Source organism: Poecile atricapillus, chromosome Z (genome assembly GCF_030490865.1).
Source record: "Poecile atricapillus isolate bPoeAtr1 chromosome Z, bPoeAtr1.hap1, whole genome shotgun sequence".
In the NCBI taxonomy this organism is placed as follows: domain Eukaryota; kingdom Metazoa; phylum Chordata; class Aves; order Passeriformes; family Paridae; genus Poecile; species Poecile atricapillus.
Genome location: NC_081289.1, coordinates 137,003,087 through 137,021,156, shown reverse-complemented (window position 1 = coordinate 137,021,156; position 18,070 = coordinate 137,003,087). Strand labels below are relative to the sequence as shown.

The 18,070-nt window shown below is 41.4% G+C and overlaps 1 protein-coding gene across 1 annotated transcript in view; it reads left to right on the top strand.

The window, feature by feature from the left end:
- The window catches only part of UNC13B (unc-13 homolog B), a 207,796-nt gene that overhangs the window by 11,976 nt on the left and 177,750 nt on the right, over positions 1 to 18,070 (top strand). The window contains exon 2 of the mRNA XM_058864730.1: positions 15,085 to 15,114. Within this exon, the coding sequence (XP_058720713.1) occupies positions 15,085 to 15,114 (30 nt within the window). The remainder of the gene's footprint in view (positions 1 to 15,084; positions 15,115 to 18,070) is intronic.

Sequence of the window (18,070 nt, the reverse complement as noted above, 5' to 3'; positions counted from 1 at the left end):
TGGTTTCTGAAGATAGGCAGCAAGATAAAGGAGATGAGTGCTAAATGTGGGTAAATATGGATCTTGACTTCAAAAGCAGGCAGGACTGTGACAATATGGGAAATTGAAAATAAACTGTTAGGAGAGAATAATAAAAATTTTATGGTCAGGTGGAAGCAATGCGGAAGGTTATCATATGAAATGTGACATGGGTTTGTGAGATGAAGATTGTTCTGGGCTAGCTTCTTATTTCTAGATTAAAGCATGCATCTATTTGTACTTCTGTAATATCTCACAAACTGTATAGCAGACTTTTTTTTAAAGAAAATTGGAATTGGCAAAAGACCTGTAAAGAGTATAAGGAGCTGGCTGTAGCAGAAGCTAGTCATGTTGCTAAGACTAGTGGGAGAAGCAGATGTCTTCCACTTGTATCAGGGCAAGAAAGGATACAAATGTGTGTGTCAAAGCTGTTCTTAAGAAAAGTCCTAATGACATAGTAAATTTTGAAGCAAATAAATATAATGCAGGAAGGACTCAGTGACCCCTGAGGAGAATGAAAATGAATTATGTTCTGTAAAAAAAACTATACACTTAGAGGCAAATGACAATCATTGCTGAGAAATGTGCAACTTAGTGAACAGAGAGATGTTGGGGAGTCCTTGTGTCTCTCTGCACCATGCTTATAAACAGAAGCTAATGGGATCTGTGACTTGTGTCCATTAAAAACATCAGGAAATTAAACATGGAGTGAGGGGAAAAAACAGAGAGGGGGAGCAGTGTTGACATAAGATACAGAAGGTATACGCATGCCATTAATTAAAATGTTGCGTGGAAGGTAGGAATGATTTTTAATGGTGTAAATGGTCCAGGTGTTGGGAGAAGCAGCATTAGAGTTGGTGATCCAAAGGACCCTTCCAGTCTTGTGATCCTCACTGCACTAACTTCATTGTGATGTTAGTTACTGTTCTGACAACTAATTGCTATAGACAAACTGTATATTAAGGTCAAATTTTGATGTAACATCTTCCTTATTTATAAAAGTTAATAATAAGGAAAAGAACCTACATGTGAAGGAACTTGCTCGTAGTAGATTTTTACCTGAGGCTGTTTATTTTGGTTAATGATTTTGATTCATATTTAACCTGGTGGATTTTCACTTTATTTTTTATGGAGGTCCAGGTGCAAGCAACCATCATGGCTTTCGGGAGAACAGTCTTGGGCACGCTCCTTGTCAGTAGTAGGACCTTCAATTCTTTGTATACATGCTGTTTCAAAATAAAAGTATTGGCAGATGAGTGCTAATGTGTTTGTGAGGTGCAGCTCTTTTAGATGGCAATCTGACTGTCCTATTTCTGCAATTTGTGGGTGTTCCTCCAGGAACCAAGTATTGTCTGAGCAGGTTGTGAATGTGAAGATTAAAATCAGACTGCCAAAGGTATAGTTTGCCAGCAGTGTTTTGTTACTAGATCTCCTGTTCCTGCCTGGAATCCCATTCAGTAACTTCATAACTCATACCCTCACAAGTTATTTTACTCTTTCTTAATTCTTACAGTCAAACTTACTTCTTTCTCCTAGATATTAATATTTTCTCTGGTTTGTGAAGCCAAACATATTAAGTAACATAAAATAATAATAAGGTTTTATTAATGTTTTAGTTAAAATATTTTTTATGCTAGACCAATCCTCCTTCATTATTTGGTGTGGAAAACACCAAATAATGTGCTGTTTTTCTTGGAAGCTTATAATTTACTGTAGTATGATAGGATGTTTTTGCTTAAATATATATATATATATATATATATATATATATAAATTTCCTGAATCCACCACAAATGTGCTGTTGCTTTATTTTTGAGTTTCTCTTTTGATGAATATGCTAGACCTCTGAAGTTGAATGGTGATACTTGTTAGTATCATTTTTTTATCATGGTGCCTTTCAGGACAAGCTTGTGCTCAGTCCTGCTTGACAAGTAGCCATGTTCCAGTTGGCTGAGTGCTTGCAATCCTGTAACTTGAATCGAAACTACCAGAAAATAGACCAAGGCTGTGACTAGGTGGCAATCACTACTGGTGTGGTTAGTCAGCAACTCATTTTCCAGGGTGCATCTTGTTTACACTAAGTCTGAACAGGGAGTGTAGAAATCTGAGTCACTGGGGAGACTCAGGTGACTTTTGTTGACAGGGGAAAAGCACACAGCAAAGGACAAGCACACAAGTGGTTTTGTTCTGTCATTTCTGCTCTTTCCTCTTTGATTCCATAGTATTTGTGTCTTCTAGCTGCTGTTACCTTGGCTGAGACTAGGCTGTGTGATTTGACCTAATTAATCTGGCAATATTCTAGTAATTTAAGTGGCCTTTACCTCTGTGTACAATGTGTGAGCAGAAGCTGCATGTGCTTTCTGTCTTGGAAGAAACGATTTCTGCAGAGGTGTATCTTTTTTCAAAATAAATACACCTACCCACCCCCTCAAAACTGAAGAAACCAATTTTTTCATTCATCTGGTTTCTGAATTACTATTGAGGTTTTTTTTGTTATGTGTGGAGTTTTAAAATAATTTTTATTTTTGCTCTTTGTTTTTTTTTTCCCCACTGGCACTTTTGTAATAAACTAGTTGAGCTGTTGCTTTGTCATCAAAGTCAGTTTACCGGCTCAGACTGGCTCCTAGCAGACTTGATACATTATCAGTCTGTCTCTTTTCCTGCCTTCTGGTGCAAGGATATGGCTTTCATTATGCATATTTCCTTAGTCTTTGGCAGCTGGAGGCATATGTGAGTTGCAGTCTGTTTTGTGTAAAATTAAGTAGTGTGGGTTTTGTTCCCTTAATCAATTAAGGCATTTCCAGTAACTTAATATTGCCTCTAACTTAAAATAATGTATTTCTCAACCTTGCAGAATTTGAAAGAAGGGAGTATTACGCCACTGAAATTTAAAAGCCTCCTTTACTACTCTGTCCAGGATTAGGTATTTTACAAATTTTAAAATCCTGTAAGATTTGGTGGATGTTTATTTTTTTTCCATGATGAAGCGTGGGTTCATGAGTAAGATGCTGTCTTTTCTGATCATAAAACAGTTAAAAGTTCAGGAGAAACCTGTAACCTGTAGGGAACCCCTTAAGGCAAAATGACCACAGCGCAGTCTAACAGAATGCATCTTCTGAGAGAATCTGACACTCAATAACTTGCTCTAGTACACTGCACCCAGGTTGCTTTTTGACGAGTAATATTAAGGCTGCAGGAGAATGTTGGAGAGGCGTGGCAGCTTGGATTACTGTTTAGTTCACCTCTTGGTTGGGGAACCAGGTCGCCTGACAGAGCTGTCTGTGTTGCCAGCGTCAGGAGGATTAACCTCTTATAATCTCTGTGATTTGAATAAGAGATTTTGTTCCTGTCCTCACTGCTCAGTTCAAAGCAGCTGCTGAGCAGAAACTTTGGTGGATCTTCAGAAATGTATCTGTGTTTGTCAGCTAAAAAAGGAAGAAATAGATGTTGCAAGGATTTCTCCTAGCTGTGTTTTTTAGGAACTGATTTACGTATTTGTAGGGTAAATGAATATAGGTGGATTTAGCTGTCCTCTGGAATCAGGGAAGCTGGCTAAGTCCTCAGTTTCATTTTTGTTCGCAAGGTGTTCTGCTACACAAATAGTATCAAATCCACTTCTCCATCACCATGCTCTGCTTCCCCAGCCCCTTGCAGGGCAAACTTTGGACAAAAGCAGAGTCTTGTAAGCACATCATAACAAAACTTAAGTCTGTTTGTTTTCCCACTTCTCAAGAAAAGTATAACTGATCCAGACCAATCAGTTGGAGGTGATGCTCACCTGCCTGTGCTAGGTCAGGCCAAAGCTAGGAGGGATTACTCAGTCAGCTAAGGTGTGTGTGTTTGCCCTTGAGGAGTGGTGGTGGTAGTAATAAGGTACTTAGCTCTCTGCTTAGAGCCCCACTTACAATTTGATGAGTCTTGTTTTGTGTGTTGTGGTTGGGGGGGAGGCTCTTCAGTTTTAAAAAAAGCCAGACTCTGTTTGCTGTGTCAAACAGGTAGCAAAGCATCCTGCCTTGCTTTGATAGTCCCTTTCTTCTTGATGCAGAGCGATATGGGTTTACTTGTGTTGTCTACTTTAAAACATCCGATACTGCTGTCAAGTGACAACCAATATGTATAGTAAAAAGGCTAAACTATGAAATAAGGTGTCTGAAGCATGTATTCCTCCTAGCTTTTGAAAAAATACCAAAGTGGAATTCACCTGAAATTGCTAGCACCTGAAAGCATTGATTATAGTGGTGATGGAGGAGATCTGGTGGTAGACCAGAAGCTACTTTGTCACCTCTGCGTTCTAAGCCTAGAGGCATATTAATTTGTAGAGCAGGAACTCCTGTATCATCACATCATGCTCTTTTCTGGGAACCGCCTAGATGTTCGTATGGATTCAGGCTAATGGGCTTGTTCTGCAGCCCTCACTCTCATAGTATATTATCTCTCTTAGTACAAACTCCTGCCAAAGGTGTGGAAGGAGCCCCTTGGTCTGCAGGGCAGAAGACATCTGCTTTGGGACCCAAGTGCAAAATGTTATTGATGTCAAAGTGGTTTTTGGGAACTCTAGCATCTAATTTGAGCAGTGAGACTGTCAGACTTAGTGAAGCAACTGATGTTTTGGGAGCAATGAATTAAAAAACTGACTGGCATCATCCTGGTGCTGGTAGTGGGAGAGGCATTAACTAGAAGGCAAACATCTGTGGGAGAGCAAAAAGGGTCTCTGTGGCACCTGCTTGTGAAAATTCTTGTGTTACTTGGTTGTGGTTCTTTATGGAGAAATAGGATTGACATTTCAGACCCTTTTCTCAATGAAGAAAACCATCTGAAGGTAGTTTGAGTGCTCCACCGTGTCTCAGAGATCAGGCTTTCGGCTCAGGCCAGCGGCTGTTGAGGTGACAGCTATAGAGCAAAGTGAAATTTCAGGTAGATATTAATATGTTTGTGGGAACATTATGAAGGAGCAAAGCACAATTCTGAATAAGCATCTGAGGATGCTGATTCTTGCCTCGCTGGAATTAACTTGTCAGTTTGCACTGAGATTGTGATTGTTGCCTGATAAGTTGAAAAGGTTGGGATGAGGTAAAGGGCTCTCTGCAGAGCAGCATGCAGGCTGGAGGCTCCTTGTACTCCAGCACTAGCTGTGGGGCTCTTGAGAGCTGGTGCAAATGCTTTCTGCACGGCCTTTAAGGATGATACTGAGATGCATTTTGTAGAGGAAAGATTTTTGTCTAAGCACTGGGTGGCTGTCATTTCAGTGAGTTCCAACGTGGACCGAATGATTGGCTTATGATTCTCGATTATTGTTGTAATTAACTGAAAGATGACTTGAACTCAGGGGTTTAGTCTGTTTTGTGCTAGCTGGAGAAGTGTCCTGAGATTACCTGCCTGCCAGCTGAGCTGGGGGACCATGCAAGCAGGAGAAGAGGGGTTAGATACACTCAGAGCCTGGAAGAGCATCTGCATTGACGGGAATTTCTGGAAGAGTGTTCTGATGTTGGGAATTCCACTCCTCAACTGCCACCTCCTCCTCTCTCCTGCTCAGAGTTTTACCACACAAGCTGCCTGGACTTTTTTTTTTACACACAAGCTTCTGCACTTTTTCTAGTTCCAAGTACATTTAATTTAAAAACCGGATAATATTTAATGGGCTCTTGATGCTCTGGACTCACTGGCAGTGCAGATCTGTTTCAGAAGGTTGTAAAGCTCAAGACCTGCATGTTCCAGTTTCTTTACTGCTTCCAGATTCTGATTCTAGCTTTCTTGGCTGCATGGTTCATGAGTACTTCCCCCCCCCCGCCTCGCTCCTGGACAGAAAAAACAATAATGTCAAGCTTATTTCAGCTGCTCTTTATCTGAAATCAATTGAATGCTTCCTACTGCCTTTCAGGAAGCTTTTTCTTGGATCGGCTGTGAGTAAACTTTTTGCAGCTTCTATTGCAAAGCAGAAGTTCCACTAAGTGCTAATGTTTAATGTAATAAAGATTTGAGCTGTGGTTTACCAAATAGCTTATCAATGTTTTAAGCATTTTATTGTTACAATCTCCTGAGGCTTTTTTTGGATAAAATGATCTGCATGTTTTAAAATGCTGGTTTTCAGTTGAAGTACTGAATGGTCGTGGTGTATTGTACGTATTTTGGCAGTAGATCCTGTTGTGTGCTAGCTTTTTAGTAAAATCAATGTATTTACTTAAAAGCTCAGAGATGAGGGTACTTCTGGGTTTTGGGACCTGTTGTTTTGTGAATCTCCTCCCTCGCTTCCTCTCTGTGAACCCTGTCCTAGTTGCTCTACTTCAAATACTGTTTTCAAACTAACAAACAACAGCCTGACCTTGCATCCTGATACTACTTTCCTGAGAAATGCTGGTGTAAGAATTTGGAAGAGCAATCTGATGTCTACATCAAGGAAGGAATCAGTTGCAGACCACTTTAGTTTGCCTTTTGCATTTAGTCCCATCACAGTTGCCTTCTACAAGTTGGATATGTAGTTTAAGTTCCATTTTTCCTGTTCTGCAGTTCCTTAGTAGAATTCAGTTTGTGTTTGAGACGCATTTAATTTTTCTGACCAAAACTGTTCACAACTGCAGTCCCCGTATCTTCTGCAGCACTATTTTTTTTTTTTTTTTTAAATTTCAGTTGTGTTTTCTTCACCTGTGAATTTCTGTTGGTGAAGTAGTTCAAGGAGTGTTTCAGACAGATGAGTTCTCCAGCTATGCACAAACAAGAATACACATGAAACCCTTCAGTTTAGGAAGTTGAAAACCTGTGTGATATTAAGTCAGTGTGTCAAATCAGATCTGGTAACAGATTAACCTGTAAACAGGACCCAGATGTGTCTCTTAACTGTCTCAATCTGTTTTGTCATTGAAAGTGTTTAGAAGTCTACTTGCATTAACTGCCTAGTACATTAAACCAGTATAGAAAGTAAATTGTCACCCCTTCTGTTGCATGAAATACCTTTTAGAGAAGTAGAACCTTTTAAAAGAAGGCTTCTTTTGCTGATGAGGACTGACTTTTATTATAAAATAACCCCCACAGCTAAACAGCTCCTGCCAAAGGATTTGCAAAGTTTATCTGCTCCTCCAGGTGTACTGTGAGAATGTGGGGAGTATGTGCAAATGCCAGAAAGGGTTTCCTACACACACAGTTTTTAAATTTGTTCTGTTTACATTATCTAGTAACTTTGATAGGGATGGAAGAAGTGGAATGCTATGAAGCTATGATGCAAGCTTAGCTGTGCTATATACATTTACAAGGTTTTCTGCAAAAGCTGAGTCGAATAGTGACCATATTTGCAGGAGGTAAGAAATTACCTGCTTTATGGAGGAGATCAGACTGGATGGTTGAACAAAATAGCTGTATATATCCTTAATTTTATAACTGGACCAGCGCAGTGTATTAACTGTGGGTTTGCTCATGTTTGTGTAGATTTGCCATCATATTGTCCTGCAAACTCTCCCAAGTTTGTGTGCATGAAGTACTGGAAAGTAGTCCAGATATCCAGTCACTGTGCTGTGTTGCTCTGATGTTTATGGGTTATGGCAGTAATAGAGATTTAGACAAGACTGTAATATATAGCTCTTACCTATAAAAGCTAGATATTTTCTGCTTATGTTTCAATACTTTGCTCACCAAAATTCATCCCATACAAGTGAAAATTCTGGCAAGAAACAATGTTGGGGTCAAGTTTAGTAACCAGTCTTAAAAACGAGATTCACTTAATAAAATATAAAAATAATTTAATATAAATAAAAAGACAATTAGGAGACAAAAGAAATAAAGCAAAGGGTTAAAACGGCCGGGTGTCCTGGCCAGTTGCCAGGAACACACCTGGTATCTCAGAGACTCTCCCTTTTATCTTCCCCTGCTGTGAGGGGTTAATGCATATTCAAAGCGTGTTCCCTCCCCGGTTCCGCCTTCTTAGGATATGTTCTTGTACAATTTTATTTTCTGCTGGTCAGTACTATTTTTGCTGGTCATCATGATTCATGCTGATCAGCATTACTTTGGAGTTTGGTTTCTTCTCCTCTGGAAATGTTCGATAAGGGCATAGGCCCCTCATCCTTCTTTTGAGGGTAGCTGGTCTTGCTGATAACAGTTTGGGCTCTATTGTTTTCCTGATAACAGCTTGGGCCCCACTGTCCTTGCCCTCTGGGGTTTCCTTGCATTGTACCTAGGAAATTCTTTTAAGCTTAAGACTTGTTAGTAAGAAAAAAGTACATACATAGCTAAAAGTATTTAACATATAAGATTCATCCGCGAAAGCCAATATCACAATACAAATTTATAACACCAGAAACAGGCAGCAGTATCCCCTTGGGACTTAGCTGTGAGCCCCCAGGTAGTGGAGTGTCCGGACTACAGAAGGGAGCAAGTGGGTGCTGTCTTCTGCAGGTTGCGACTCTTGTGTGCATGCAAAGGCTGGATCTCAACTGACCAGAGTATTTACAGAGGAACAGGAGAACATCTAGTGAGGTTTGGCAGTGTGGAGGAGTCACTGGGATGTGTACATTATGTAGTGCTGAACCTTGAATGGGAATACTGAGTATGTGTCTCCTTAGCATAGAGGTTTGGAAAACCCTGCAAGCAGTCACATATCCCACCTGCTATCAGTCACTGTCCAGTGAGCAGGAAGGGTGGAGTGGCTGGTAGAAGGCTGATTGTTAGAAATTGTATTGTAAATCAAATAAACTTAGTAGCTTTGTGTGCCTCTGGACAGGGTAATGAATTTGCAGATCATCTGAGCAGGAAGATGCTAATTCATGTGAATTAGGAAGGATTCTAATTCATTCTCAAGACATCTGGCAATACAGAAATCTCTTGGGTAGATAAATTTGCCATCACAGACTACAGATTAAAAACTCTCTTTAGCCCACCCCCTTCCTGAGAAGAATCCTTGAGTCATGTGAGTAATGGCTGGTTGCTGAAGGGAATGTGTCTTCCCTTTGTTTGCTGTGGTTCCCAAAGCCTTGGGAAGGGCAGGTCAATCTGTCCTGTGGGCATTCAGAGTGGTCAAATTGAAGAAAGCTCTTTGCTACATGATTGGAAAATACAGTACGTAAGTGCTTTGTGGTATATTGGGCTTTTTATTTTTTTTTTTATTTCTACAAACTATTAAAAATTAATGAACTTGTATCACGTCTATTCCATTTATTTTGGACTACTTATTAAAGCAGATCGATCCCTCAGTTCAGTTGAGGTAAACTTAGCTATCTGCGTTCCCTCGCAGTTGTCTCAATCAAAGAGGTAATGGATTTTTGCAGGATTGTTTCAAGTACTACGTCAGAAAAATTCTGTCCTTAGAAGGATCTTTGGGCACTGTTGAAAATCTACACTATTTTCCTGTTCTCTGCTAGTTACCAAGCAGAGTGGCATTTTGCAGTGGCTCTTCCTTCTGGCAGCAGAGCAGTTCTCTGATCAGCCCAGCCCTTCTTTCACATTAAGCAATAACAGAATGTTATCCCCTGTGTACTGTGAATTCAGTCTCAGCTTTTAGGACTGTTGGTCCGTGAAGGTACCCACTGTGTTTCCATCACATCATGCTCAGAGAGAATGCTGAGGCATAGAGTACTCTCTTCCTGCTTGAGTGGAACAATGTTTATATGTAAACCAGTGGTTTGTTTTGCTTGGCAGAAAAACGAAGTATAAAGTAGTGACTGTAGCTCAGGTCCCTTGTCTCTGCAGACCCTGAGACTGCAGGAGCCTTGTATGCAGTAACCACCCCAGCTCTGCAGAGCTCTGCTGGGAAAAGTTGGAGACCCTGCTCTGGGCACTGCAGTTACAGCAGAAGCTGTTGGGGTACTGCTGAGTGCTGGTGGGTCCCCTGGGACCTCCTGTGCAATTATCCTTTCTCTGAGCTAGTTCAGGGAAATCTCTTCCTTCTGAACACAATTTAACTCTAAATGTATGAGGATGCAGTGGAGCCTTTCTTATTACTCCTGTCTCAGGCTGGGAATATCAAGGTGGCTGTGTCACATTGAATCTTTGTAGCAGACTTGGAAAACCACTAAACTGTTGTTTTATCCAGCTTCTCCTTTCTTAGGAATTATGAAGGGAGGAGAAGAGCTTCACAGCACAGTCAGTGCTGCTGTTCTGCTATGGCACTTGGAATTGCAGTTAATGGCATAACTGATGCTGCTGGGCTTTAATAGGGATCATGTGAAACAAAATAGTGATTGAGTTAAAATCACAGGTGAAATCACTTCATTGCCCGTTTCCTCCAGGCTGGAGCACCTTTTGGGTCCAAGTAGTGGGAAAGAAAAGGTTTCCTCACCCTCAGGTGGAAGATGAGGGTGTGCAGAGACAGTGTATGTTTTCATCTCCGGGGAGGGAAAGAGCTTGTGGAGTCTCCCTCCTTGGAGGTATTGAAGAACCCTTTGGACACAATCCTGTGCTGTGTGCTCTGGGATGGCCCTGCTTGAGCAGGGAGGTTGGACCAGATGACCCACTGTGTTCCCTTCCAACCTGACCCATTCTGTGATTCAGTGAAAGGTCCTTGTGTGTCAGGGTGGGATCTCCAGGGACAGGGCAGTCCTTGTTAAAAGTGCCAGTCTTGAGCCACTTGCCAGCATGTCGTGTATTTTATCAGTGACTTCCAAGAAGTGAGTAGGAAGTGTTGAGTTTCTGCCTCTGTAATGGGGTATGTGTGCTATAGCTGTTGGTGCAGGATTCAGGCAGCAAAATAGTTTCCAAAGACTGAGTTACAGAAAATGAGGGTCTCGGGCGCTGCCTAGCCATTGCATCCTTCACAGAGGGTTCCCCTTCCTCCTGCATGCCTGCTGGAGGGCACATGGGTGTGAATTTGGTGTGTTGACTTAGTCTTGGGTAGTATCAGCAACTTGCTGTGGTCTCTTACTTGTGTTGTTTAAGCAACCTTTGCACCTAGTGCTGCATGTCACTGTACACTGAAGTCTGACCACCTGGAAAAGGTGAGAAAAGCAGAGTGAAATGGAAATAGGTATTGATTCTGCTGTTCAGCTGGGAAAAGTTACTGTAGAAGTTAGAGTGCTCTTGAAAATGCATTAATGCTGCATTTGTGTTTCACAGGGACAAGGAAGCTATTTATCAAGTAGCTGATCAGGAAATGCATTTTGAAAGCTCTGCTTTCAGCACTGAATTTCTTTTTAAAAGTGGTAATTAAAACTGCGCCCTTCCATTCTTCTAATTTCTCCCACAGCCCCTCCGTGGCACTTCATTGTCCCCTGCGAAGGGATATAGGTTTTGTTCTAGTGTGGGGAGTGACCGGGTGATAAGTCATGTGCTGGATTTAGTTAGAATGTAATCTTTTGGCCATCTGCTCGGGCACTCCCTGTGCTGCATTCCTCTCACTTGCAAGCAAGTGTTAAAGGTGATCCGGGATGTACAGGTGTTCAGAACACCTGGGCTCCCTTTGACTGAATATGACCATGTGCCTACATAGGAAGTTTGAAGAGAGTGTTTTCTGAGCCTTGCAGTAATTTGGCGTGCTTAATTTTAATTATCTCAGTGGCGTATGTAGCACCTGCTAAGGAAAAAAAAAACAAATCATTTAGACTGTTTGAAAAAGATGTGGATTACAAGGCTTTCTTCTTAGAACTGAGTTTAAGAATACTCTAGTGCATACTCTGCTATTGTTTTTTCATCCTCCCACAGAGATGGTGGACATTTTTTTTTCAATTTCTGGCTTGTGTTTTCCTTTTCTTGTGTTTGTCTTTAGGAGTTTGTCTGACCCTCCAGTCATTTGTTACTGATGGCTGTAGAGCATCTGGGATCTTGCTGTGGCTTTTAAAAAAATTTAATTTAGTTTAGTTTCGTAAGTTGCAGGCAAAACTTCCAAGTTTCTTTTTTGTGTCTTCATTAGAGTAATGCCAAAATGGTGAGAGATGCTCGGAGAGGAAAAAAATCTCAGTGAATTTAATGTTTACATCAAAGTTTGTCTGCTTTCTAATAACTCTATGGAATAGCTGTATCTCCAATATGCTCAAGTCTTTCTTGGAGATTAAATGAATCTTTGTATGCAGAGAGAGCAGGTGCATCTCTGTACATCTCTTTCATGAAGTGTTTGCACAGGGCAGTGCAAAGCACTAGGTCTTGCCTTCCTTTCTAATTTTCTATAATTTTCATTCCTTCCTTGGTGTCCTGCTCATCCTGTGCAGTGGCATAGGATCAGCATAGTTCAACGTTTGCATCTGAATGGATGGACTTCGTGTGCTGCCCAGTTTGCAGAGAGCCATTTGAAACTGAACAGAATTTGACATCCCCAGCTAGTTTAAAAATGCTTGTTCCCCAGAGACCAGGAGTACTGTGGGATAACAGAGTGAGTCAGGAAATACCTGATCTACACCGTTAACTTATATTATGTTTTTGCTTTATGGCAATGCAGGAGCAACTGTACCTGTAAAACCTGGTCTTGCTGGGTGCTCTAGTGAATAGTTTTGTTTTGTGGTACAGGTTTTATATTATAAAAAATGGTTTTTATATTATAAAACTTAGATTTTATATTATAAAACTGTGCTGTTACACATGGCTTGATTTCAAAGTACTTAATGCTGCATCATGTAGCAATGGCTTCCCAGCCTTTGCTGTAACACTGAATAACTAATGCATCAAGTTTCTCTAGAGCTTTAGAACTCAACTTTGAATCCTTCCTTGGGAGGCTGACATAGAGGAGCTCTAACGAGAGAAGGACCAGGTGTAGGTACAAAAGGTTTTTTTAGTAGCCTTTCTTTGGAAAGCTGTGGCCCTTCTTGGCATAGTGCGTGGTGTTTGGTGCAATGCATCTGATCTGCGGATTCCCTGGGCTGACAAACGGGCTGGGCCTTAGCAGTGCCTAGCAGCCCATTCCAGCTCTGAACTCACAGAAATTCAAGCTCTTATGTGGGGAATCCTGCATGTCCCTGTCCTGGGAGATGATCTGGGAGCTGCACCTTTGCAATGCTTTCTGCACACCCCTAGGAAATGCTTTCCTATGGGGCTAACAAAATAAGAACATGTCAAAGTCACTTTTCTTGAGAACTTTTAGGACATGCTATGCAGGCTTACAGGTAGAGCAAAGGAATTACTGGGGAGATGAGACTCCCAGGTTTGTGATTCAGCTCTTAGTTATAAATTCCATTTCTGCAGCTAAAGGCACAATTTATTACATGCACTTTGCTAGAGGCGTGGTGCTCATTCCTGGGGGTTGCTAAGGATTCCATTTTTGCCATGTGGGTCTGTAGCAGGCTCGTGATCGTTGTTTAGTCTGGCTGCTTCCCTTGATATCCCTGGGACAGCTCTTGCAGAAATCCCACACAGGTACCCCTCTCAGCTGCCAAGGCAGTGGAGGGTCTGCTGCCTTTCATCAAAAGAACCTCTGAATATTTAGAGGCTGTGACTGCAGTGTGCAAACAGCATCTCTCTCTTAGTTTGCCTGTTGCCACTGCGGAGGCTGTGTCTCTTCTCTGTTTGGGATCCAGTGGCCCACTCCAGCTGCTTTTATAGCAAATAGTACCACATTTCTACACTGGGGTTGCCTCTGCTTCCCAGCTAACAGTAGTTGAGCTTGCTAGAAACAGGGAGAGGCCAGCTGAAGCTTCCTGTCTGTCCCCTGCCTTCCTTTGCCTTTTTTTCCCCGAGCACATGCACTTGTTTCTTTGTCTCCTGCCTCTTGCAAAGGAGGGGAACAGGGAGGTTCAGAGATAAGCTGGTGCCTGCCCACTCCTGGGTAGTATTTAATGGTATATCTGCTTTTGTGTGGTATGCAAAGGAACCTAGAAAGAGGCTAGATTGTTCTGCATATTTCTCAGTGGTTAAACAGGCTGATTTGGAGATTTAAAGGCATGTGTATCTTCAGTCAAAAACACTGGCCCACACTATTGTATGTTTTGCTTGCACCATTAGGTTCAGCGTCAGGAATACTTCAGGCCCTGAACCTGGGAGAAAATTATCCAATTTATTTTAGACCTAAAGGCTTGTGGCCTTGTCAGTCTAGGTGAAAGCTGCATGCTGCAGTTTGTAATGTACCTGGTGCGCATTTTCCTTCTTGCGAGCATCTACCTGGACTGTAAATGCTCGCAAAGGAGAATTTCTCAAGTAGCAAGACTGTTACCACACTCTTTTGCAGCTCTGAGTGTAATGATGTCAGGGCCTTTTTTTTTTTTTTTAATTGTTTTAATTTTTTGATGTTTTTTTTTCAGAAATTCTGTCTTGAAAGTTGGACACTGTGAGCCTCTATTAAGTATTGGCAACTCTGTTTTCTGGAGGAAACTTCACTGCACCAACTTTTAAATATTTTTGCTCTCTGGAATATCTTGCTTCCTATCTTGTTAAATATGTTTTCTTCTTAGTGTTAGTTTTCCACTGGGAAAACTAGCTGGAGCCTAGAGAGGTCTTCTCTTAGTGCTTACATGTAGCAATTCTAGTGAGGATATGAGCTTGCAAAAGGGAAATGTAAACAAAATCTCCCCTAGGTAGACATGGACCTTCTCCATCTGGTGAGATAAGAGCCAATACTGTTTTATGTTTTAACAATTCTATTTTTATATAAATACTGTCCTGGAATTAAATTAAGAGAGTAGAGCTTGTAAAAATGACATTTGAGTTTACACTGCTGTTTGTTTGGCTTATTTAATTGACAATGTCACAGTATAGAGCTACTTGTGGAGCTGCAATTCAGGCTTGATTATTTTCAATTTGTAGTCTGTTATACAGTGTTAGGAGAATTTCTTTGTTTATAAAGAAATGTTTATTTGTTGCAGAGTGTTTTGTAAGTAACTTTATAATTGAGGTGGTATGAAATGACATCTTGCTAAGCAGCAGTAACCTCTGGTTGCAAACGACTGGTGTTTCGATTGCTTTGCATTAGACATATCACATTGCTTTCCAAACATTAAGCCTATGATTGTTTTTTTAAGTGCATCACTTACAGAGGTGCCATGGGATATAATGGAGTTTTTGTCTCCAGATCTGTTAACTGAATATGAATTTCCAGCTACCAGGACTGTGCAGGGGATGTTTTTCAGTTAATATGATGCACTGTGATGCTTTAACTCAAAGAAACTCTAGCATGATAAAGTCACTGACAGTCTCTTATTTTGTTCTTTTCCTTTTTTCTCTTTACAGTAAAAAAAGCTAAACTCCATGGACCACCAGGTAAGTCATGCTCTACTGCTTGTTTGCAGCAATGAGGACCCCTGCTCTTTCACTGCTGTTTGTGCTGATCCCTCCAGTTTTTGTTCACCTCATCTCAGTTTCTTTGTGTTCTCCTTAGGAGTGACCTAATTTACCTTGAGAATCCAGGCAGTCTGAGTTAGTAGAAAACTTGAGGCTGTGACCTGGTGTCACAGTCATAAGAAACCTCTATCTACTCAACCTGTCAGGTTGAAGAATAAGGAACAACGAACTGAACAGGTGATGGATGAGGAAATATGTTCCTTTACTGTCACCCTTCCCAACTCTCTGGGCCCTTTCATCTCATCCTGCCTCCGTCCCTGTTTAGAACAGGATCTGAAAACGTCCAATAAGCAGAACTGATGTGTGCGTCTGTGGATTTAGTGCCTTCTCAATCCTGACTGGAGTTGCTGGATGGAACTGCAGAAGTGAATCATTCTCTTATGTGGCAGTCCGTAATGGTTGTGCTTGGAATGAAAACCCCATCCGCTAGGTTTTTTGTCTGTGTAATAAAACAAAAACAAACAGCTGGTGACACCCAGAATTTACAGTCTGGGCAACTTCTTTTCACTGTGGTTTGGAAGCTAGCAAGGAATCCCTTAGCAAGCAAATAGATTCAGCATTTGAAATCTGATGTACAGTTTGCAAAAGAATAAGCACTTACATAAAATACTTAAAAATAAAAACTTCTGAAATAACATCTGTTCAAGTGTTTAGATCTGAAACAGTTGCACAACTGTATTCATAATTTATGTGTTCAGCTTAATTAGTTGGATATAGCCATCCTCAGATTATGGCAGAAAACTTTCCAGGATTCATCTGTATTCCACAGCAGATCAAGATCTGTCTGTGCACCAATCTTTCCTTCCAGGGAGGAAAACTTGAGTTCCAAGGCTGGAAAGGAGACACTGTGTGCTTTTTCTTTTCCCTAAACAATAAGCCTGCTCACAAATGCAAAAGATTTGTCCTTTAGTCTAGGTTTAACTCAGGCAAAGTGTGTGGCTTCTCTGACAAACTCAGTGTCTCAGGAGGATTCAGGAGTAAAATAGACAGGGAGGGGTAATGTAGTAATGAATAATTGGAAATGTAGGAATCACAATTCAGTGACGCTGACTACTTCGTGGGCTTCTGGATCATGTAATTTCTGTTTCTTCCCTTAATGTTATGATATTGGAAGCTAGATGCTAAGGTCTGCTATAGTAACACATAGCAATGATGCATTGAAATTATACAATCATACAGCCATAGAATGTTAAGGATTTGGAAGGGACCTAAAGAGTCATCTAGTTCCATGCCATGGGCAGGGACACCTCCCACTAGACCAGGTTGCCCAGTGCCTTAATCCAGCCTGGCCTCAAACACTACCAGGACTGGGCATCCACAACTTCCTTGGACAACCTGTGCTAATGTCTCAACACCTGCACAGTAAAGAATTTCTTTCTAATACCTAACTAAATTTCCTCCCTTTCAATATGTAACAATGATTCCCTGTCCTATCACTATGGTCCCTGATGAAGAGTCCCTTTCTGGATTCCCTGTAGGTGCCTTCAGATATTGGAAGATTGCTGTGAGATCTCCACACAACCTTCTGTTTGCCAGGCTGAACAGCCCCAACTTTCTAAGCCCGTCTTCATAGGGGGGGTGCTCCACTTTTCTTACCAGCTTTGTTTCCTCCTCCGCTCTTGCTCCAACACTTGTCTGTCTTGCTTATGTTGGAGATGCCAGAAGTGTAAGCAGTAATCCAGGTGGGATGTCACAAGAATAGAGGGGATAAATTGTGTTCCTCAACTTCCTGCTCACGCTCCTTTGGTTGCATCCCAGGATACTTTTTGGCTTTTTGGGCCGAGAGCACACACTTCTGGCTTATGTTGAGTTACTCATCAACCAGCTTCATGAGGTTTGCACAGTCCCACCCCTCCAGCCTGTCCCTCTGGATGGCATCCATTCCCTCCAGAGCATGACTGTGCCACACAGCTTGGTGTCATCAGTGAGCTTGCTGAGAGTGCCCTCAATCCTGCTGTCCCTGGCACTGCCAAATGTAATGGACAGTATCAGGCCCAGTTCTGACTCCTGGGGGACACCACTTGTCACTGGTCAACTGGTGGACAAGTCTTTGGGTGTATCCAGCCAGCCAGTTACTTATCCACAGAGTGCTCCATCCATCAAATCCGTGGCTCTCTGGTTTGAAGACGAGAATGTTGTGCAGGACAGTGTCAAGTACTTTGCACAAGTCCAGGCAGACAATGTCAGTTACTCTGCCCCATCCACCAGTGCTGTAGCTCTAGAAGGTCATCAAATCTGTCTTATTTCCCCTTTGTAAAGCCACATTGGCTATTATATCTTTGTTTTCCATGTGAAATTTCAACAGTATTAAAATTTACTTGATTGAGATCAAACACTGGGAATAGATGCTGTTTGAAACTGATAGGCCTGAGGTGATAACTCCCCATAAAAGGGAGTTTGTTCATTCTTGGATACTGATATTCAAACTTGGAATGTGTCTGTGCTTTGCTGCTTTTGGTTTTATTAGCAAAGAGCGAAAACTAGGAAAAAAGTTCTTCCAGGATTTTTCTTCAGATTTGAAATAAAAAGCAAAACATCTAAACAGAGACTGTCTTGTGTAGATGTGAGTATGATGTGGTTTTCCTAGGTCAGGTCGGCTTCAGCACACTTAGCAATACATCTGTATTTTTCTTCTGCCCTTGACTGGCCTGTAAAGTTCTTTGTGGACTCATGGGTAGAAAACTGAGTTGGGACTAGGAGAGCAGTTGGGTCAGAAGGGAAGATGATATGACCAACCCAACCTCCTGTTTGTGTGTTTTGCAAGTTTGTTTTTCACACTGCTTCATGTTTATGATGGGTCCTGTGCCTTCAGATTATCTGTTCTTCCCCTTGTCTGCATTTCATACAGCATCATACTGTCTGTGTTCTTTAGGTT